Source organism: Monocercomonoides exilis (genome assembly GCF_001643675.1).
Source record: "Monocercomonoides exilis strain PA203 chromosome Unknown scaffold11-1913109, whole genome shotgun sequence".
Lineage (NCBI taxonomy): Eukaryota > Preaxostyla > Oxymonadida > Polymastigidae > Monocercomonoides > Monocercomonoides exilis.
In genome coordinates this window covers 292,772-315,609 of record NW_027150556.1, presented here as the reverse complement: position 1 = coordinate 315,609, position 22,838 = coordinate 292,772, and the positions used below count along the sequence as shown (strand labels likewise).

General features: G+C 37.2%; 5 protein-coding genes across 5 annotated transcripts; 4 read left to right on the top strand and 1 right to left on the bottom strand.

The window, feature by feature from the left end:
• The first annotated feature begins 1,241 nt into the window (after positions 1-1,241).
• Positions 1,242-3,084, top strand: MONOS_7530 (putative cell division control protein 2). The gene is made up of 8 exons (XM_067877864.1): positions 1,242-1,331; positions 1,453-1,638; positions 1,695-1,824; positions 1,885-2,009; positions 2,070-2,126; positions 2,259-2,411; positions 2,483-2,624; positions 2,757-3,084. The coding sequence occupies exons 1-8, from the start codon at positions 1,309-1,311 to the stop codon at positions 2,829-2,831; spliced, it is 891 nt and encodes a 296-aa protein (XP_067731487.1). The 5' UTR covers positions 1,242-1,308; the 3' UTR covers positions 2,832-3,084.
• A 31-nt stretch (positions 3,085-3,115) lies between these two features.
• MONOS_7529 (uncharacterized protein) lies at positions 3,116-4,692 on the bottom strand (the record flags this gene model as incomplete). Its single annotated transcript, XM_067877862.1, has 4 exons — positions 3,116-4,248; positions 4,299-4,375; positions 4,426-4,461; positions 4,510-4,692. The coding sequence occupies 4 exons, from the start codon at positions 4,690-4,692 to the stop codon at positions 3,435-3,437; spliced, it is 1,110 nt and encodes a 369-aa protein (XP_067731486.1). The 3' UTR covers positions 3,116-3,434.
• A 348-nt stretch (positions 4,693-5,040) lies between these two features.
• On the top strand, positions 5,041-8,188 carry MONOS_7528 (uncharacterized protein). Its single transcript, XM_067877861.1, has 8 exons — positions 5,041-5,129; positions 5,192-5,295; positions 5,339-5,377; positions 5,430-5,546; positions 5,618-5,661; positions 5,719-5,754; positions 5,845-5,964; positions 6,103-8,188. Exons 1-8 carry the CDS (start codon positions 5,102-5,104, stop codon positions 7,382-7,384), a joined length of 1,770 nt encoding a protein of 589 aa, XP_067731485.1. The 5' UTR covers positions 5,041-5,101; the 3' UTR covers positions 7,385-8,188.
• A 260-nt stretch (positions 8,189-8,448) lies between these two features.
• Positions 8,449-18,631, top strand: MONOS_7527 (uncharacterized protein; the record flags this gene model as incomplete). Its single annotated transcript, XM_067877860.1, has 9 exons — positions 8,449-8,589; positions 8,641-8,760; positions 8,838-8,903; positions 8,958-9,080; positions 9,163-9,330; positions 9,425-11,227; positions 11,359-16,415; positions 16,653-16,684; positions 17,032-18,631. The coding sequence occupies 9 exons, from the start codon at positions 8,449-8,451 to the stop codon at positions 18,357-18,359; spliced, it is 8,838 nt and encodes a 2,945-aa protein (XP_067731484.1). The 3' UTR covers positions 18,360-18,631.
• A 2,845-nt stretch (positions 18,632-21,476) lies between these two features.
• On the top strand, positions 21,477-22,801 carry MONOS_7526 (putative TMPIT-like protein; the record flags this gene model as incomplete). Its single annotated transcript, XM_067877859.1, has 2 exons — positions 21,477-21,851; positions 21,908-22,801. 2 exons carry the CDS (start codon positions 21,477-21,479, stop codon positions 22,799-22,801), a joined length of 1,269 nt encoding a protein of 422 aa, XP_067731483.1.
• Between the last annotated feature and the right edge of the window lie 37 nt (positions 22,802-22,838).

Genomic DNA, 22,838 nt, shown 5'->3' with positions numbered 1-22,838 from the left:
ATTTTGTGTGGTTTTTTTTTTAACCTTTCTGCATTTTTCATTTAGTGCTTTCTTTTTCAATTGTTTTTATCTGCATTCAATTTCATTTGTTTGTTCGTGAATTACTTCTTTTTTTTTGTTTGAGTTTACATTGTTATTTTTCATTATTTATTATTTGTGTATAAAATTGAGAAATTCAGTTCATATTTTTTTAAAATAGAATAAATAAACAAAAAAAATTAATAGAAAAATAAAATAAAATAATAAAAACAAACAAAATCCACCTTTCAAAAGCTTTATTAAAATGCATGCATTTTCATAAAATTGTGTAAAGAATCAACTAATAAAAACATTCTGAACAAAGAAAAAGATATAAGGCTAACTCCGAGAAATGAATAAGTTAAACATAAGTTTCACATTATTATAGCAATGGACTTGTAAGCTAAGCGAAAAAAAAAATTGTTTATAAACAATGATTTCGCCTGATCTTTCTTGAACAAGTTAAACAGTCTAAATTTCCATTTTATGAGTACTTCATTGGTTTTTCAAGGAGATAAGATTCTAGGACATAAAACGTCTGAAGTGCGTTCTTTTGATTTTCAATTTCCATTCTAGGAACCGTATATGTCGGGTAAATTGTATGAAATAATTCTAATGGATTAATCACTCCATGCTTTGTTGCCAACTGCAATTTAATGAAAAGCGTTGCAGAATTTGAATCATTAGCAATAAATTTTTGTGTGACGTAAAAGGCTTTGTCATCAACGTGAACAACTTTGCAAATCACTGAAAAAGATTGGAAAAGATAAAGAGGTTGCTTAATATTGCACGATATAAGTGAAACAACGGGAGATGCTTTCTTTTGAGAAAGAAGGCCAAGTAAATTACAGCAAGACGACCACGACCATCTTGCTTGTTCTGCTATCTGTAAATAACCGATATCATTCACTTTCAAAGACCTATCTACATCCAGCATTGATACTCTACTTTTCCATACATATTTTTCAAGAAAAGATGACCTTTTTTGAAAATATTTACCATAAAGTACATTGACTAAACTTCTAACATAATATGCCATAAAAAAAATTTACCTTTATAATAATGATTGAGAAAAAAACTTGCGATAAAACGTAGTTTTCAAAAATGAAAACATGAATGTATAAGGCTTTCAATATTTCATAAAAAGCAATGAGAAATTTTTGTGTAATTTGTATTAATCCATTCGGAGTGAAAGAAAAATTTTGATTTTGTGATCTTTCCCATTATTAGCAAAGTCAATTTGAATCTTCAATTGTATTTTATTTGAACCATTTCGCAAAATCTGAATAAATGATCAAATCACCACTTGACAAGTATCCAATACTTATTTATCTATTCGACAATTTGAATTTCTGTGAAATATTGTGTTTTAACTTGTATTTTTTCATGTAAACAATCGCGTAAAAATATTATTTCTTTTTTACTCTTTTTGAGATATCAACGCATTGAGAAAGTTGGCGAGGGAACTTATGGTGTTGTGTATAAAGCTAGAATAGTGGCTACAGGAGAGATCGTTGCACTGAAAAAGATCCGCTTGGAAACACAAGAAGAAGGTGTTCCATCAACCGCAATTCGTGAAGTAGCTGCATTGACAGAATTGGATCATCCAAATATTGTTAGGTTTGATTTTATTATTTTATTTATTTTTTTTGACATTCATTTTTCACATTGTTAAGACTTCTCGATATTATTCATCAAGGAAATGACTTGTATCTGGTGTTTGAATATCTTGAACAAGATCTTAAAAAATATATGGATAAGCTTAAAGAACTTGGAACTCCATTTCTTTCAGCCAATCTTGTAAGAGTTTGGATTTCATGTTTATTAAGATAAACAACTTTTTTTTTTAATTCTCATGGAATGTAGTCTTACTTAAAGCAACTTTTAAGCGGAATTTTGTATTGTCATTCAAGAAGGATGATGCACAGAGATTTAAAACCACAAAATTTGCTTGTTGATCGTTCTGGAAACATAAAAATATGTGATTTCGGGTATTTTAAAATTGTTTTTGAATCAATTAAAATTATTTTATATTGTTTTATATTTTAAAGATTGGCGCGTATGTATTCAATACCAATGAGATCATATACACACGAGATAGTAACATTGTATGTTTCGAAATTGATTGTGATTTTTCAATAGATTCTTCCATTCAATTGTTTCTTTTACAAATTTGTAATCAAAAAAATTTTGTTCCATATTTATGTGATATGTATATTTTTAAAATATGCTATGCAAAGATGGTATCGACCACCTGAGGTGCTTCTTGGCAGTAAGCTTTATTCATTACCAGTTGATGTCTGGGGAATTGGCTGCATCTTCGCTGAGATGTCAAACGGAAAGCCTTTCTTTAAGGGAGACTCTGAGATTGATCAACTTTATCACATTTTCCAGTGTGTTTATCATCAAAGTTGTTATTAAATTATAAAAAAATAAAACTAATTTTTTCAATGAAATTATTCAGAATCTGCGGAACTCCAAATGAAACAATGTGGCCAGGAGTATCCCAACTTCCTGATTGGCGTCCTGTCTTTCCTCAATGGCGCCCTAAGAACTTGGCTGAGCTGTGCCCAAATCTCAGCCCCAATGGAATTGATTTACTCAGAGTTTGTTTTTTATTGAATTTTTATTTTTTTATTCTTCATTTTTGCGCGAACGTTCTTATTTCTATGCTTTTATCTGTTGATTGTTAATGATTCATAATTTTGAATATGCTGTTTCTATGAATTTTTCTTTAGAAAATGCTGACTTATGACCCAGCAAAGCGTATTTCTGTGAAAGAGGCTCTTTCTCATCCTTATTTCTCAGAATAAATCTTATCAAATTATTCATGGATCTGTTTTAATTTATCGTATACACTTATGGCAAATCTGATTCTTTTAGCCTTTTGTTTGTGTTAAAGCACAAACCTTTGAGAATGGTTATGCCATATGTATATATATTCTCCGCTTAGTCTCAAGCAGTTTATTTCCTATTTTAAATTTACCACCAATGTTTTTTGTGTGTATTTTTCATTATCTTCTCATTTCTTCCACATTTCTCAACAATGAAGCATCCTGTGCGTTATCATGCTTTGCATAAATTTCAAATATCTGAGTACAAAAAGGATTATTAAAGGTCAAATATGAAATTATCAATGCACTCACGTTTTTCTGCCCGCTAAAGGAATTCTTTAAAAAAGGCATCGAAAATGCCTCAAGTTAATGACGAATTCAAAAATTGCGCAAAAATGAAACTCACAAAAAGACAAATAAAGTGTTAGTGATTTAAAAACGAATGATGCTTCAAAATTCACTCGGCAATTGAATCTATTAGCATGAAACAGAACATTGCAAGCAAATTATAAAATGTGTTGAAATACATATTTCATCCAGCCATGTTCAATAAGATTTCTCTTTCAAGCAAAGTTCCGTCTTTCAGCTGAATAAGAAATTGACTGCATCTTCAATTGATTTTCCACATGCAAAATATGCTTCGGCCGCGCGCAGAGGCTGCACTTCAGCGAGCGACACAAGCTGATCAATCTGCTCTTTGTCCTCTTTTGTAACACGGATCTCTGTGCCAGCATTGGTCCGTTTGAAAATAGGTTCATCATCTGCTTCTGGCTTTTCTGGTTTTTCTGACTTTTCTGGCTTTTCTTCCTTTTCTTCCTTTTCATCGTTTTTTTCTTTTTCCTCTTTTTCTTCCTTTTTTTCTTTCCTCTCCTCTTCTCCCTTTTTATTTTCGTCTGCTGTTTGATTTATTATCACAAAGATTGCTTTATCTCTATTTCTTCTGTTACGTTCACCAGCATTGTTCACTTCTTGATCGTCTTCAACGTTATCAATAACTCCGACACTGGCTTGAGTAATTAACACATCGATCGCTTCCTCTGTGTTGCCATTTGTACTTCTCAATGCTGTTGTGGCTGCTTTCTGATTAAATCCCATTTCATCAACAAGTTCTTTCAATCGCTTTGCAAATTCTTCCTCAGAAATCTGAACTTCACGTTCTTCAGGAAGATTTAAAATATCTTGCAGAACTGGTTGGTCGCGTTGTTGATGACGCCTAGGTGGCTGGTAAATTGGCATTGGCCTTATATTTCGTTGTGGTCTGTTCGCAAAGGGAAATGGTCCAAATGGGAAAGCAGGTGCAAAGGGATTTGCATTTCCTTGATCCTGTTCGTCTTCCTTTGTTTCTGATTTTTTCAAAATTTTAGGAGGGGGAGGAAGTTTTTCTTTATCGTCGTCCCTTTAATAGCAACTTATCTATTAAAAATGTAATTTACAAAATATTCAAACGTTTTTGAAGTATAATCTGTCTCTCCAATTCCAAGAGGATCCAGAACGATTCCTTCTTCAGGAGGAGTGTAGTTGGGCTGGTTGTTGTAAGAAATATGAAAAAAAGATAATGAAATAATTTACAAACATCTTTCACCCTCACGATGATAATTGATCTTTCCACCTGAATATTTGAATTAGAGAAATATAAATGAAAATGCACAAATCAAACAAGTCCACAATTCTCGATTCGTGATTCATTTTCCAAAATTCGTCCTTTGAAAATAAAAGTTTGGTGAGAAGCTTTTGCATCAATCATAAGTTCAAGTCGATGTTTGATAATCAAAATTGTGTCTTCTGGAGCAACGTCCATTTGAGCTGTATCCTTTCCAATAACCTTAAATGTGACCTTCATTCCAAAACATGTGTTTTCAATATTTAATTCTCAATATTTAAAACGAACGGCACAATTTTATATTTTTAAAGGGTATAATATTTTAATTGTTCAAAATCTTTTCAGTGAGATTTTTATAGAATTTTCGCACAAAATATTAGAAATCTATAAAAAAAATTTCTTTTATATATTCAACTCATTATTATGTTTTATTCCTTCATTCATTTCTCAATTGGAGCTTTTGTCATTTTATTAAAAAGATGACGTTTATCTTCCTTTTGCAATTGAATTAGGTTATTCATTTGTGAAACGATTATATATTTGAAAAACAGAATCTTTTTAGAAATTAATGATCGAATCCCATAGAGACATCAACAATTTGTACAGATTTGTTTCATCTGTACTTCCTTTGTGAAGTCAGAGAGAACACATGAAAATGGGCGATCCTGTACTAAAACGTATGATGCATATTTTTTTCTTTGGTGAATTGAATTTCTTTCCCTTGTTTTGCGAATGAAAGATGCAACGAACTGTGTTCCGTGTATTGTTTCACTAATAATATTTTTTCTGGAAATACCAATTTTTGCTTTGATATGCATTATTGCCAACACTTGGTCGATTGTTGTATGCTTTTTGAATTTTTTTTATTTTTGATTTGTTTGTTTAGGGGTTTTTTGCCTTCGCCTTCGCCATTGATATTGTTCTTGTGTGTAAAATCTATTAAGCTTTTATAAAACTTAGTGTTTTTTTTTAAAAAGGCTGTGATGTTGTATACATCGAGTACAACTATAATATCTTTTGAAAGAAGCCAGTCATGTATTCGCATTGTCAAAAAACCATCTTGTTTTGCTAAATTGTTCTGCGCAGTTGAAAACGTTTGCATTATTTCATTTATTAATGACTTCTTTATCTTTCTTTTCTTCCTTCTTTTACCTATGAATGACAGAGCGTTGACTATTCATTGAATGAAATTGAAGCACTAGAAATTATGTTTGAAGATACAATTTCATTTTATGTATTAAAATCTTTTTGCCTTCATTTTTTTAGATATGGCTCTTCATACAGACGTTCTCCAGAAAGGCTGTTTGTTGGAATTATAATTTTTAAAAGAAAAGTGATTGGAACAATGATATTAATTTCTAATATTTTATTTTATTTTAATGTGTATTTTAGTTCTCATCCAGGAAAGTCCAAATTTCGTATTGTTTTTAGTACAGGTCAATCTCCAATACTGATAAATACTCGATTTTCAACTGAAGATGTTCAGTTATTTGTTGCGACAGTTAATGACATGTATGTGCATTTGATACACTGAAACATAAAAAATTTTTTTGTGACTGTTCTTTCTTTGAAAAATAATTATTTTTATTTTATTTTATTTTATTTTATTTTATTTTCGTATTCTGCTACGATGCTGCTTCTGCTCTTCAGGATTATGCATCACACCTCTCGGCGCAACCGCTTGCTCCAATCTTCACAGCAAATGGTGTCAAATCCACTCAACATCGATCCGAACAACTGGCTTGGGAAGAGCACAGACAAAGTGTATGGCATGAATTCTTCAACAACTCCTCTGTCTTTGGGCTTTTCCTCAAGCGGCATTTCATCTGCACCTCCTCCGCCTTATCCTCCTTCCCTTCTTCATCCTCCTCACCCTCCCCATCCTCCTCATCCTCCTTATCCTCCATATCCTCCATATTCAGACATAAACTCACTTCATCTGAATGCCGAAGCACCAGAAGCCTTTTCCTTAGCGTCTTCGTCTTCTGATGTGTCGTCAGATAAGCTCCTGTCTCAGTCAACCACTTCACCCCCTTCGCTTCTTTCTTCCATCCAACTCGTCTCCAACCAGCAGGAAATATTCATTCGACCTCTTCAACAGCAGCATTTCTCTTCTTCTTCCTCTCCCTCCACCTCTTCTTCTTCTTCTTCTTCCTTCCAAATGCTCACTGAAGACTCTCTTCAAACTCAGCAGCATTCACAAATAGGAAACAATGACAGTCATCTCACACACAAACCGATTTCTTCATCTCTTTCTCCTTCTGCCTCTAAAATCACACCTCAGCCACAAGTTATGCCTTCTCGTGCTTCTTCGTCTGGCAATGCTAACAATTTGAAGATGACTGAGAGCGTTTATTCTCTTCCTCTTCAGTCTGCTCAGCAGCATCCTCAGCAACTTTCTCATTCAAATACAACAGCTTCTTCTTCCTCTCCTTCTTCTTCTCCTCCTCCTCGTCCTCGTCCTCCTCCTTCGCATTCTTCTTCTCCTCCTTCCTCCTCCCCTTCCACTTCATCATCATCATCATCATCATATGCGATGTTCAACCAACAATTAGAATTAGCCTCAATGCCACAAATTAGCTCTCATCACCACTCTTCCAGTCAGTCTCACCCATCTCATTCGCCCCATCAGTCTATTCCTAATAACATTTCTCGATCTTCTGCTCGCTCAATGTCTCCATTGCATTCATCGCCATTTGCCTCGTCTTCTTCTCCGCTGCCTCCTCTTCCGCCAGACGTGGCACAGAAGAAGAAGAAGAGGCAGAGAGAAGAGAGAGACAAGCAGATACGCAATGAAGTGGAGAGTGCGATTGAAAAAGCAACACTTGGCGATGAAAAGGATATTTCTATGCAATATTTGCCATCTGAAGCACAAAATGCATTGGATTCTGTTGCGTTTGAAGGGAAAAGCGAAAGTTCGCTGATGAAGTGATTGTGAGTCTCGGCTGATTTTCATGTGTTTCCTTTCCTTTCTCTTACTCTCTTTTCTCTTCTCTCTGTCAATCTTTAATTTAACTTCTTTCTTTCTTTATTTCTTTCTTTTTCTTTCTTTCTTTTTCTTTCTTTCTTTTTCTTTCTTAATTTGATCTTTGATTTCGTTGTGTTTGATGCAACGATGCATATCTTTCCTGTTTGTTTTGAAGCACCAAATCCTTTGCGGAGTTGCTTTTGAGGAATTTTTTAGCATCTTAATTTTTTTAACTGATTTATTGCTGCTGTGAATGCTCTGAGGTCAAATGTTTGAAAATGACATGAAATTTGAAATGGACATTGGACGAACGGGGAAATCTGACAGCAACTGCATTTTTTTTGTGGCAACTGAAAGAAAAAAAATTTTATGCGAAGGATTTTATACAATGCTTCGTTTTTTATTTGACGTTTGATTGAATCTTTTTGTTATTATTTTTATTTATTCATTTTTTTGTGTTTATCAACCCTGTAATTTAGTTTTTCGTTTTTTTAGCTTAAATTATCCATTATTTCTCTTTATATAATCACTCGTTAAAATTGCATATTTCTTTCTTATATGTATTGTTTCCAATAACGTTGAATACTTTTTATAGCACTATTTGTAATATTGAATTTTTTGTTTTGTGTTTCGCTATAAACTAGTTACAAATTAAGTATTTTTAATGAATTTAATCAAAAATTTGTTTCTTTGATTTTTTTTCGTTTCCCGTTAAATTTTTTCAAAAGAAAATAACAAGACATTACTTAAAATATGTGAACCTTCTGAGATTGGATTTTTTTTATTTGTATAAAAACAATTTTAAGTCGTTTGTTTAAAATAATTATGAGTTATCAAATCAAAATACTGTTTTTTCAATGAACGATAAGAGTTCAGGATCTTCTTTTTTTCGAATTGAAGGTGTCCTTTCAATTGTTGGATAAAATTTTATTATAATTTGTTTTAATGTTTCGAAGAAAACCACTTTTTGTTACCCATATTATTAATTTTTGTTAACACCCTCCTCTGTAAATCTCCTTTTATACCGTATGGAAGAAGAAACAGAGGAAGTTAAAAAATGCGGACGTGAACAACAATTTTTTGCAATGAATCTCATGATGAGCTTGAGCAATGAAGATTTATATCGTCTTAAAGAGCAATTTGAAGAAAAAGAAATTCACATGGCCGATGTATGAGCACTTTGTTTTTTATTTTACAATTATCCTTTTAAATTATTTCAGTTTGTTGATTTGATGGAGGAGCATTTACCAGAAAGTTATTTTGATGAAAAATTTGTGGAAAATCTCGTAAATTTGTTTGAAGAAATTGACGTAAATGGAGATGGAGGGATGGAATGGGAGGTATCAAAAAGATGCGTAACTTATATTGCATTTTGTGCTAAATCTTTATTTATTTAAAATTGTTATTTTTTTAAAAGGAATTCACATCGTTTATCATCGAATCCTCTTTAGCAGTACAAACAGACAGAAAGTCGCATAGCACGGTAAGACTTTTCTGTTAAATATATTTCTTATAGTGTATTTTTGTTTGTTTTTAGTTTCATCATGTCGCAGATGTTCAACTCACGGATTCAATCTTGAATATGCGATTTTTCCCATCAATTCAGCGCGTATTTTGTTCAGAAGAGCACACAAATAACGTAATTGTAGTCGATCCAATTGTTTGAATTGCATTAATAAATTTTTTCCTGAAATATTTTGAAATGATTTCGTTTTTTCTCCAAATTTGATTTTCATTTGCAGACTGGGGAGCTTCTTCAAACTTTAAGAGGTCACACTGGATGTGTAACTTCGCTTGTATATATTCCGCTTCACCACATTTTCATTACTTCTTCACTTGATCGCACAATTGTTGTGTGGGATGAAGAGAAAGGAAACTGCATATATTTCACAACAACTTCAACAGAAAGAGTATGACTATTGCAGTCAGTATTCATTCTAAGCATTAACTTTTGTTGTATTTTGCATTAATTATTTTGTTTTTCTTTTTTTGCACGGGATTTAGGAGGATCCAGTTGCCCAGACATATCTTTTCTGGGACAATGTCCACAAGCTGCTTTTTTCCGGAGGGCTGAATGGAAGACTGACAATCTGGTCAATCAGAACGGACGAGAAGTTTGAGCTCTTGAAAAAGGGGGTGTTGCGAGAGGCGCATTACGAGGCGCCTTCCAAAGCATCGTCAAGCCATTCAGCATCCACCACTGCACTCACTTCATCCCTCAGCTCCATTCAAACCATCTCCAACATTTCAGGCACTTCAAACATTTCATCCCGCACAGGCGCATTGAAAAACACTTCATCCTCTCAATTCGATGCAGCGGCTGAAGAGCTGCGTTCTTCTATCATCGCATCTCACCAGAGGCGAGTCTCTCCAAGTCGCATAGGAAGGAATGCTTCAAACAGAGTCACTCTTCCTCCTCTTCCTCCAAATGACTCTTCTTCTTCTTCTTCTTCTTCAGCCAATCGCATGAGGCGCTCCATTTCACCATCGCCTGCACGCAATTCGTCCAGCTCAGCCGACTCGTCTTCACGTCACCATTCCACTTCGCCATCACGCACAGACAATTCACTCCTTCGCGATCCTCTCTCTACTGTCTTCACTTTGTCTCCTCTCTCTCCACTATCCCCTTTGTCTCCTTTGTCTACCAAAACTGAGAAAACTGTGTTCTGCCCTGGGCACACGGCAGGCATCACGGGGATCATCCAGCTGCCAGGCACAGTCCATCTGATGGCGTCTGCCTCTGACGACTGCTCAATCATCGTGTGGGATGTGGAGAAGCGGCAGCCGCGTTTTGTGCTGAAGAAGCACACACGCCCAGTGACATGTCTGTTCTGGCACGAGCGGATGAAGCTGATGGTGAGCGGCGGGGCCGACTGCGCTATCCACGTGTGGAACCCGCTCGTCACACGCAACCTCTACTCGTTTTCTCTCCGGGGGCACAAGGGCATCATCTGTGGGATAGCAGCCATTGGAAACACGAACGAGATTGTCACCCTCAGTGCAGACGGAGGCATCAAAATGTGGGACCTGAAGAGCAGCGTGCTCATCCAGTCGCTCTCCATCGACCTTAGCAACACTGTCGAGAACCCGCTCTTCAGCTCTTCTGCCTCGTCCACCCGTTCTGAGTCTCTCTCGCGCAACAAGGCACACAGCCAGGCGATGAAGACGATCCAGCACGCGATGGCAGTCGTGACCAGCAGCACATCCACACTCAGAGAGTGCTCAGCATTTGTCCTCTGCGACACCCTCAACTCGAGGCTTATTGCAAGCGGTGGGAGAAAGCTATATTTTTACGACTTCTACGTGACGAAGAAGAAAGGCGACTTGGCGAGTGACGAGAAAGAAGACGAAGACGATGACGATGACGAGGCTGATGCGCGGACAGTGCTGGAGCAGATGGCTGCAGACGACCCGTCTTCTTCCGCAGCCTTTCTGAGTGAGACGCTTGGCACATCCTCTACCGCAGGAAAGCCACTCGGAGGGAAGATGAAGATTGGCAGTGAGCATGGCTCCATCAAGCAGAAGAAGTCGCATGCAGCCGAGATGGCGCGGACGGCGCTTGCGTTGGAGAGGAGAAGATTGGCAAAGGGAGGGTATCAGATGCCGCTCAATGGAGAAATACCGCCAAATCTGAGGGACAACTCGAGGGAGATGATGTCTGTGTATAGACAGCCTAAACAGAAAGCGCCGATGAATGGGAAGTCATTGGCTGCGATGTTAGGGAGAACGCAGGCAGAATCATTGAGACACTCACTTGCTCAGCACAAGGCAACGGAAATGACAGGGAAAAAGGCAACAAAGGCAAGGGTTTGAATATATATCATTTGATATTTTTTACAAGATCTATTAATATAATCATGTTTATCATGTTTAATATTATTGATGTTGTTTCTTTTTTTTTATCTAAACAATTTAATTTCTGATAAATCATCATTCAGCCAATTCGTGGCGCCTTCTACAACGAGCTATCTGCCACATTTGCATGTGCCGTGGACAGAAACGTACGGTTGTTTGATGCGTACAGTGGAAAGCAGAATGGAGAGTATGAGATGGCCACGCTGATCACAGCGATTGCGCTGGATGGGAGGCAGCGGAAGTTGTATGTGGGGAATGCAGAAGGAGAGGTTGGGGTGTACAAGTTCAACAACGGAGCGCTGATGGTGGAGCTGGAGAAGCATACACCACAGCCGAAGACAGGAGGAGCACAGGAAATGAAGAGCATTGCTGGGCAGATCAATCAGATAGGGGCAGAATTGGCACAAACAGCAGGGCAAGCAAAGGAAAACGAGAAAAACGATTTGGCGAATGACAAAAAACAAGCAAAGGAGAATGCAGAGGCGATGCTTAATAAGACGCAGAGTTCAATGAATATGATGTCGACCATTCATTCTCCTCAAAAGCAATCTCCATCACGCGATTCACATTTGTCAATGACACTGTCCTCTTCTTTCTCTGATCCCACTCAATCACCTTCAACTCCCAAAACTGCACCATCATCTTCTCCTTTGCCTTCTCCTTCGCCTTCGCCTTCGCCTTCTTCGTCGCCTGTGAAGTCTTCTCCACTCTCATCGCCTGCCCGCCCTCAACAGTCACAACAACCTACTAACCCATCCTCCAATCTCTCTGCCAATCCCTCTTCAAATCCATCTGCCAAGCTTCCTGAGGCTGAAGGAGATGACACCGTACCCATTACAGCGATTGGCTATGTCGACTACACTGGAATGTGCATGTCCACGTCGTGGGAGCGGCAGGCGGTGCTGGCGTCGGACACAGAAGAAGTCGTGAGGCACCTTAATCCGCTGAGCGGAGACATCAACTGCCTCGCCATTTCTCCTGCTGACACCATCGCCCACGTGGCCACAGGCTCCTCCGATGGCACCATCCGCCTCTTCGATGCCGTGTCGACGCAGCAGACAGCACAATTCACAGCAGCAGACGAAGTGCAGGCGCTGTGCTTTCTGGGAGGTTATCCGCTTGTTGCTTCGGGCGATGCGTCTGGCAACATCCAGCTGTGGTCGTGTAAGCCCTGCTCATCGAGAACAATTGTGGCGAAGTTTCCGAATGTCGATTTTTATCCGGCGGTGTTTGCTTCGCTGGAGTCGCTGGCATCTTCTTCGCTGGCGGCGGCTGAAGCAGCAGAAGAGAAGAAGAAGGAAGGAAATGCCACACGTTCTGGACAGAGCGAGAAGGAGAAAGGAAACGAAAAGGACAAACAAAATGAGAAGGAGAAGGACAAAACAGCAGATGACATCAAGCCACAAACAGTTGGGATTTCTCGGCTGTGCTTCGTCGAAGGCTTCCGTCTGAAGAAAAAGTCCAAAGCGAAAAGGAAAAAGGGAGCAGAAGGTGAGCTTGCTGAAGGAGAAGATGGAGAAGAACAGAAGAAAATTCAGAAATCTACGCGGAGGTCGCATCGAAACAGATCGAATTCGAATGAAGCTGAGACACAGAGGAGCGGAACAGCTGGGAGCAGCAACGAGAGTGAGGATGGGAGTGACAGCGACAGCACAGAAGAAGAGAAGGAGAAAGTGAAAGTGAGGAAAAGAGGGAAGATGCCGACGCTGGAAGAGGCGCTGGCTGCTCTCTCAGATTCAGATGAGGCAACGAGCGAAGGAAGATCATCAGATGAATATGATTATTATGATACAGATGAGGAAGAGGAGGAGGAAGAAGATGAGTTTGAAAACAACAATGCTACATATGAAGGCCAGATGCAGTCTGATGCGAATAACAGAGCCTCTTCAGGAATGTCTGCTGACAGAAACTATCGGAGCCCCCGCCAAACCACTCCTCAATCGCCTCTTTCCACACACTCATGTCAGATGTCGTCATCTTCTGGCAGCGCATCTTTGGATTCTGTGGAAGGCAACCCGAAGCTGAAGAAGATAGGGCACTTGTTGATTGTGGGGGATGACCAGGGATTCGTCACAGTGTACAACTTAGCTGCACTGATTCTGCAGCTTGGGATGAAGACTGTTGCGGAGGAGCTGAAGGAGAAAGCAGCGAAAGAGGAAGACGATGGAGGAAGCATCGGGGGAGGCAGTAGCGACGAAGGGAGGAAAGGGCACGACGGCGAAGGAGCAAACATCATTGTGCACTTTACACCACTCCAATCACCAAACATTCCGAAGAGGAAACGCGATCTTCTACTGCTTGTTGGGCGCTGGCGCGCTCACCGCGACACGATCACAGCCATCCAATACATCCCTCTCAACGAAGTCGTCCTCACTGCCTCGCTCGACGGCACGCTCTGTCTGTGGTCGCTGAGGGGATTCTTCGACAGCAACAAGCCAGATTCAGGCATCCCCACATTCATTCGCTTTTCTGGTGCATCTTCTGCCTCTGCTTCTAATTCTGGTTCTGGCTCTGTCTCAGGTGGAAATCTTTTGTCGCCAACTGGCTCTTCAGGTGTTGCCACATCGCCTACAGCCACAACAGCCTCTGTCCATTCAATCACGTCTCAGTCGAACTTCTCACCCAGATCGCAGATGTCTGCATATTCCCGCATTTCCCGTGCCCCTTCGATGGCGCAGCGCTCATTTGCGCGGCTGCCTCAGAAGTCTTCGGCGTTTGTCCCGTCGCTGATGCCTCGGAGTGGTGAGCCTCTGCCAACAGCAAGATGTGCTGTGTGTGTTGGGAAGATTCACTCACTTGCAGGGTGTGTGGAGCTGCCTGATCCAAAGGAGACGTTTGGGTGGGGAAACCCGAAGCGCTTGGTGGAAAGGGCAGCTGGGTTTGGGCAGAGCAAAGAAGGGAAAGCAAAGCTGAAGGAGAAAGAGAGCAAGAGAAGAGACGCACGAGGCGGTGGAGGAGCTAATAGTGGAAGTGGTGCAGGTGGCGGAAGAGGCGGAGGAGGAGGTTTAATTGGTGCAGTTGGTGCAAGTGGTGCAATGGGAATGGGAGCTGGATCTATTGGTAGTGTTGGTGGAAGCATGGAGAATGATGGTGAGAGCAATGAGAGTAAAAGCATCACAGACGGATGGGACTTTACGTTTTACGCAGATGACGCATATTTTGGTTATTTGGATGTGGATGAGCAGAATGAAGTACAGCAAAGTTTCACAACACGCAGCAGAGGTGCACTATCAACAGCAAGGAGAAGAGTGACAGAGGACGATGGAGAAGCACCAACGAGATATTTGGGGGGTGCAGCTCAGCTGCGAGCAGCAGCACGAATTGTCCAGGCAACAGAAGCATTGAAGGCGATGTCTAGATTCAGTGGAAGGGCCAAGCAGCAGCAGGAGAGTGGAAACAGTGCAAGAGAAGGGAAAGACAACTGGAGTGGGAGTGAGGAAGATAACGACAGAGTGTCAGCACTTGGTAGCACGATTAGCTCGGTTGCTTCGGGGATGGCATCAACAAGTGGTGGAAGAAGAGGTCTGCAGCTTCTTCAAACGAAAGATGAGGGCAGTTCAAGCGGAGGAGGAGGAAGTGAAGGAGGAGCCAACAGCGGAGCAAATGTGATTAGCGATCAATCACTTTTGGCCTCATCGTCGTCGAGCACATTCACAGGCTTGGTGCAATCAGCATCTCAGCTGCAAATGAAGAAGAAGAAGATTTGGTTGTTTGAGCCAGTCAGCGAGCCCTATAAGGAGTCAGTGAAGGAGAGAGTGAATGAAATACTTGATCAACTGCGGGAGACGCTGTACAACAGGCGATCAGGAAGGAAAAACACAGTTGGGGCAGATTTTGGGAAAGGGATGGTTGTGGAGAAGCGAGTGAATGGCAAAAGCGCCTCTGAAATTGCAGCAGCAGCATCGAAAGATGCACAGGCATCGACTGAAGGAGAGGAGAAAGAGGCAAAGTTGAGAGTGTTTGTGGATACAGCAGGAAAAACAGATGTGGTGGAGAAGATAAGAGCACTGTCCAGACAGTCGATGACACGAAATGCAAGCGATGGAAGCACTTTGACACAGCCTGGAGCAAGCAAGAGCACTGAGTCGTCTGTCTTTCTCACTCAGGATTCAACAATGGAAGAGTCACATAGCAGAGAAGAGCCAGCCACAACCCATTCAATCAAGCAGCTTTCTGTGAATCGCAGCACTGATAGCAACATCAACAGCAACATAAACAGCAATAGCAACAATCGTCCAACTGTTCTTCCTCCGCTGCAGACGGAGTCATCAACCTCGAAGCATGTCACCTCATCTGTCTCTCTCCTCACCCAAACAGTTGGCTCTGCTGCGCGCCTTACTCCTCTTTCCCCTTCTTTCCTCACAACGCCTTATTCTCCTTCTCAGTCTGCACTCTACTCGCGCTCACCGTCAGGCACTTCCACTCCTTCTTTTCACTCTTCTGCTGCTTCAACGCCCGTACCGTCGATGCAGCCATTGCGTGTGTCGCTGAACTGTCATGCTGGCAGACTTGTGTCACATGCACGTGAAGAGTTGATCAGATACAGAAGAAGCATCACACCTAACGCCCCGCTGAAGTCGTGCTCTGTTAAAAGACATCGGCATTTGAAAGAGAATGATGAATGTTCATCTGATGAAGACAAGTGCGACTCAAAGGATGGAAGCAAACATAAGAGAAAGAACAAATCAAAAGGCAAAACAGAAGGCAGTGGGGAAAAGAAAGAGAACGATGAGGAATCTTGCAGAGATACGAACAGCGAGGCAGAGTCAGACACCAGCCGAAGTGAGCATTCGAGGCAGCTTTCGAGAGATCTTTCAATCAATCTGATCGATGCACCGTCGTCTCCTGCGCTGCCTGAGCTGACAGTGGAGGACTTTCTGCCGGCAGACGTTATTCAAAGGAGGAGAGAGATACGCTCGAAGATGCAGGCGCTGCTGAGAAGCATTGACGCCCCACCGCCTGTTGATGCATTCCTCCCTTTTGCTGATCTCCATCCGCCTCCGATTGTTCCTGTGCCGTTCAGATCGAATTACAGCAGGCTGCAGCAGGAAAGACAGGAGAAGAAACTGAGAGACAGGGCAATGCGCCGGTCAATCTCAGTGACTCCAACTTTGTCTGACGGCAAAAGCAATCCTCGAAAGTTTGAACATTTTCCACCAGCGCCTATTCGACTTCCGCCAATAAATAATTGTCAAGACATATAGTTGAATGTTTTATTCCACTTTTGTAGAAATTTCTTTTTTTATAAAAAAATATTTTTTTTATCTATTTTTGCATGTAATAGTTGATATATAAAAAGTTTTTTGCTTTTCGTTTTTTAAGTTTATCGAACATTGAGTTTTTTTGTGAAGATTGGCAAATTTTTTGTTTCTTTAAGGAAGATTGAAAGAGTTTATCTTGAATTCAAAAGTATTTTTGTTATATTTAAATAAAATTATTGATTGAAATTGTGAAATAATAAATTTTTTTGTCGAAAGTCGATGTTTCGTGAAAAACGACAAATAATTTTTTATACGCACAGATCAAAAATTAATTTTTTTATATGGACTAAGTAATGGCAACTAGTAATTTTTCAGAGGAAAAATCATTAGAGTCAACAGATGTATTTAATGAAAAGCATCAACATAGTGAAATAAAAGGACTATTGTCACAAGATCAATGTAATAATAAGAATTCTAATATTTGTCAAGCTGCCCCTCTTTCTGAATTAAATGAAGAATTTGTTACAAATAAACATGATTATGTTTTAAATCAAGAGTTGGATAGCGAAACATTTAAAGATATTCTTGAAGAATCAACTTCAATTGGATTTGATTTTAACAATCATGTTTCAGTAGTTAAAGTTGATCGAAAGGAGCACCATTCAGACATATTTGCAGATAAAACAAATACAGTTGATATCACGCCTACAGCTCAACAAGACATGTTTATAACTCCCCAGTATGCTTCTCCATGCCCTTCGCTTTATTCTTTTTCAAAAAGACAGAATGAAACATCTGTTGATCATTCAACAATTGGTTCGGCTTCACTTTTATATGATGGTGAAAGTTGTAATAGTTCTGTTCAAGAAGAGCATTCAGCGGATTATTCTTTTCAGCCAATGGGAAAAGTTGAGACAGCAAACCTCGGAGCATTACATTGCAAACCAAAGCCAAAGCTAAATGAAGAATCTCTACAAGAATCATTCAGTTCAAGGATTATTCATGAAGTTGCAACAGATGCAATGATCAGAGATGGAATGTTCGATTTTCATATTCAGAGAAAGAGAAATTTGGATTTACCAAAGAAAAGTTCAAAAAAGACTTATTCATGTAAATGTGCTGTCAACCGCATTACATTTAATTCACGTGCACGTGTCAAATTACTAGAGGCATTTCTATCTTTTCCAAACAAACATTCTTTGCATGGTGATCCACTGACCCTTATAATCTACAATTCAGTTGTAAGCTGCCATGCAAGTGGAAAGAAAATCCTCTTAAGTGAAATTGTGGGCATTTCAAAAGATCCTCTGGAACAAGCAGAAAATCAGACTTTTGTTGAAGGGGAACGAAGATGTTATGTGATGAATATACGCAGTTCTCAAATTCAAAAAGTTTCGTGGCTTGCTTCAATGGACGATACTTCAATGCTTCAGCCTATCGATTTCGAGATTTCTGTGACAGGGGATCTTGATCAGCGGCAAGGGATTAAGCCAAAAAATGGTTCGGTGAAAGACACAAGAATTAAAAGCAAATGGTTCGAGAAATTGAGAATATGGGCAGAATCAGAAGAGCCAGCAACTTCTGCTGATCTTCCGCTTGCATCAGATCATTCAAACACTAATTCTTCGATTGAATCTCTTCAAAAAGATATTTCAATTCAGCTTCCTATTCTTTCATCTTCTCCTTCTTCTTCTGCAACTGCTTCTTCCACTTACTCTTTTTCTGTATCATCCATTGATCAACAAAGTATTGATTCAAACTCTTGCATACAGATCAATTTTGTTCTGATGACAACCATTGAACGTTTTAGAGAGAATTTTTGCCACAGTTTTGCTCTTAAAAAATTTGATTTTGACAGTTGCCGATTACTTAGTTCATTTTAAATTACATTCATTAAAATTGTTACATTTTATTTTTGAAATTTTGCGTTTGACCATTTTTCATATTTTTTTTTTTGACTTTTACGTTGGTTCATGATTTTTTTTTTTTTTTGTTTGTTTATTTCTGATTTTAAAATTTTTATGTATTTTCATTTTTAAAATATATTAAGCGAAAAGAGATATATGAATATGTCTCAACTTTGTATTTGTGATTTGAATTTGGTTTATATTTATTTATTGTTTATTTTTTGTTTCCCATTTTGGTAACTTCTATTAAGCGATTCACTTCAAATGAGATATTAAAATATTTTTCTGTGTTTTTCAAATGATAAAGGGGGTATTTTTCTGTATACGTGCATGTTATCACCGATAAAATAACAGAAATTTTAAGTTGCAAATACTCAATTTGAAATGTGAATCTAGTTGATAATGAAATGAAACAACTCTTAAAAAAAGTTCAACAAAATTTGTCCTCCTTAACATTTTTGAGTATGGATCACTTCCTTGTGCAATTTTTGATTGACATTTTTGATGCACAATAAAATGGGAAATTCTTTTTATTTCATATTCTTTCTGACAAATTTTATTCAAAAAAATTTTTGTCCTAAGTGCTTTGAAATTAATCTTATGATTTTGTGAAAAGCATAAATGCACTTTCTCAGTCTTTCTGTGACAATACAGTTTGAACAAAAAATACCGTACAAGATCAATATCTCAATAACCGCAAGAAGAAAAATTCTGTTAAATTTCCTCAAAATATACCCCATCAATACAAACTCATTTGATATTCAAAACTTTCAAAATTATTTTTTCTGAGCAAAAATGAAGCTATTTTGAAAGTTTTGTATATCAAACGAGTTTGTATTGATGGGGTATATTTTGAGGAAATTTAACAGAATTTTTCTTCTTGCGGTTATTGAGATATTGATCTTGTCCGGTATTTTTTTTTACACAAACAGAACATGTTTTATGGACAACAATTTGAAAAGAAAAAACGAGTCTGAGTTTTTTCTTATAATAATTACCAAAAACTAGAATTTAATTTATTCCCTCAAAAAATGAAAGATTTCATAAATAATCACACTGTTCCAATAATTTTGGATACGTAAGTTTATCGAATTTATGATATATCACTTTTTTGAACAATTGTTATCAAATACATAATAATTCAAAGTGTCAAAAATTATTATTCATCAAGTTTCTTTTTGTATTTTTAATTTTTTTTTTTTGTTCGAACTTTCACAAAGGTGAGTTTTTTTGCTTTTGTTGCAAAAAGAAATTATGAAATTGACAGTTTCATGAAACTCAAAAAATTTCATAACAGAATTAACAAAAAAGGGAAACCTGATCAATAATTATCTTCCAAATGGATGATTATTTTTGAAATCATATTTTTTTAACAAAAAATTCGATGTGATAATATCGTTTTTAATATTGATAAATTTACACAGAAAATTGATAAATCCTACAAAGATCATCTTTGTATTCCATTTTCATCTAATATTGGCTTTTGACATAATTGAAATGATTTTTCCATTTCAAAGATTAATTGATTCTCTTTTCAATGAATTATCAAAATAATCAGCATCCCGAAAAAAGTAATAATTTCTTTTAAAAATCACCCAAATGAAGAAAAATATGAAACTTCAAGCTTTTCAAAAGAAAAATCTTGCACTATTTATTGACTTTTTTGTTTCAAAAAACTTAAATAAAATGAGTTCATTTTTCACAACGTGTGATTATTTTTGAAATCATAACTTTTTTCGGTGTATTGTTTTTTCAAAGATAGTTTCTCATTGGGAAGATATTTTGAATTCAAATGCAAAAGCTATTATAACTGTTTAAAGATTAAAGTTCTTAAGTTAATACAAAGATGAAGATTTCTTTTATAAGTGTTTTTTCTTTTCAGTGTTCTTTTGTTTGAATTCAAGTTAAAATTTAGAACCGAAATTTTATAATGACAAAATATGGGTAATTATTTTTGTAGTCATATTTTTTCAAACAAAATTTTCGGAAAGAAAAATTTCATTGAGAATTAACAAATGAACACTGAAAAATGAAATGGCTTATTAAAGATGTCTTCATCTTTATTTCAACAAAAACATTTGTTTGTGAAACTATTGGAAAGTATTTTGTATTTAAATTCAAAATTTCTTTCCAAAGACTAACAACCTTTGAAAAAAAAGGTTTCCGAAAAAAGTTATGATTTCAAAAATAATCACCCAAAATTTTGTGAGGTCACAAAACATTTTAATATTTCTTCAATGGTGCCTGTTTGCAGATCTAAAAATTCAATTAGTTTTGAAATCTGTGTGAGTTTTATGAAGGAATGAGTAAAACTGTTATTTTGTGTTTTGCACAAATAATAATATAAAAATAAATAAATAAATAAAAAAGAAAAATAAATAAAAAATTTTCTTCACCTTTAATTTCAACAAAGATCATTTTTCTGAATGCTTCACTTATGCATTTCAGTTATAAAAAAATTCTAAAACACAAATACAAAACCAATAAACAAAATGAGATACAAAAAATTGCTACAGAACAAAATTTTGAATTTCAAAATTTGAAAAAATAATTTCAATAAAAAACATGGTGAAAACGCAAAAAACACAAAAGAAAATTAATTGACAAAAATTTTTCATGGATAAAAATTGGGACGAACTTATTTGTTTTATGAATTTTGTTCCATTCTTCACTTTAAATATTTTAATCATTTTTCAAAATTATCTTCTTTTTTTGACACGGGAATGAAAGACTTATTATGATAAGGTTGTGGAAAAAGAATGGAACAATTCGTTGTTTTTTTCAAAATGCAAGAATTTTGCCCAAAACAAACTTTCGAAAAAAAATAATTATGGTTAAAACATTCAAAAATTTCAAAATTAATCGCCCGCTGAGGGGGTCGAACCCTCGACCGTTAGATTAAGAGTCTAACGCTCTACCGTACTGAGCTAAGCGGGCTTCTTGTTAAACGAAAAATTTGATGAATTACTTAAAATAAATTTATTTTTTCCATCACTTGATTCTATTTTCCATTTCCCATAGTTATAAAATATTTTATAAATAAATAATTGCTTTTTATTTGTTTAACAAGTTGTATTTATTAAAACCTGAAGCATGAGCGGAGTTAAACCATCTAAGGATTTTGTGGAGATGCATTACAAAGCTTTACTGGAAGAACAAGAAGAATGCGAGAAAGAACTTGTTCATTACAGACAAGTTCTTAAAGAATACCATCAATTGCAAGAATCTATTGATCAGAAATGTCAAAAGCACCGAAAACAACTGGAAGCAACGAAAAAACTTATCAAAAACTCGGATATGCTTGAAAGTGAAAAAGCAGAAAAATTAAATGCAATCTCTGAATTGAAAACCGTGTCAAATTCGTGGAGATCTCTGTTCCCCTGCGAAAGCAAAGGATTTTTGGCGTATTTTATTGGGACAGCAAACGTTAGAATGCTTAAGCCTTCTGAACGTTTAAACTACAAAATGGTTTTATTTGTTTAATTTGATAATAATTTGCATAATAATTTTTTTGGATAAAAAAGGAATACAACGTATTCAGACAGAATTATTCATACATTTTTATTTTTTTTAATTTTGTATTGGGCTTTCTTTTCAATTATCATTTACTCGACATTTTATGGTTTGGATGGAATGTCACTTTTTATTTGGCAGTATCGCTGAGAGAGCGCATTTTGCGAGTGAATGGATCTCACATCAGAGGATGGTGGAAAATTCATCATATGTGCTGTCTCTTCTTCTGTTGCGGGCTAGTTGCATGGTTTGATTCTCCACAATATCAGGAGATGAGACAATCGCTGTATGCAGTTGGTGTCTATACAGGTGTCGTACAATTTTTGCAAGCAAAATATCAGATGTCACGCTTGTATACATTGGTTTCATTGGGAAAAGTGAGTGAGATGGATGTGCCAAACAGGGATTCAACTCCTCTTCATTGGTCAATAAACATGACACTTTTACTACCATTTCTTCTTTTTGGATATTTTTTGCAGTTCTATTTAGGATTCAAGATGTGCATGCTATACATTACCAGACAAGCATATAAGGAATGGAATTTGATTTTCATTGGCGCAATTTTTATCTTCTTGTCCATCGGAAATACTTTTGCAACGACAATCACATTCGTTAAATCACACGGAGGAAAGAAAGTCAACTATGCAATAGAATGGACATCTCAATTTCTTTATGGAGGCAGCGGCATTACTGAACGTTTGACTCCTTCTCCAATATCTTCACCTGGATTGAATCATCATCATTCACGCACACCTTCAAGCGCATCCTCTTCTTCTATCCCACCTTCCAGTTCTTCTAGTTCCAGTTCAGATTTTGTAACTTCTCTGATTCCTCATCATTCAAGTCAACTCTCTTCGCAAGAGTCTAGCCGAGGAATTAAAATTGATTCAAAGAAAAAAAACTAACTATCTCTCTTCACTTCATTCATTTATTTACCGATTG

Bases quoted from the DNA above. Each gene is read 5' to 3' on its own strand.
- MONOS_7528 (XM_067877861.1), top strand. From the start codon at position 5,102: ATGAAAATGGGCGATCCTGTACTAAAAC. The intron at 5,378-5,429 runs GTGTGTAAAATC...TTTTTTAAAAAG, and splicing joins TCGCCATTGATATTGTTCTT to GCTGTGATGTTGTATACATC. The intron at 5,547-5,617 runs GTTTGCATTATT...TATGAATGACAG, and splicing joins TGTTCTGCGCAGTTGAAAAC to AGCGTTGACTATTCATTGAA.
- MONOS_7530 (XM_067877864.1), top strand. From the start codon at position 1,309: ATGATCAAATCACCACTTGACAA. The intron at 2,127-2,258 runs GTATGTTTCGAA...TGCTATGCAAAG, and splicing joins ACACACGAGATAGTAACATT to ATGGTATCGACCACCTGAGG. The intron at 2,625-2,756 runs GTTTGTTTTTTA...ATTTTTCTTTAG, and splicing joins ATGGAATTGATTTACTCAGA to AAAATGCTGACTTATGACCC.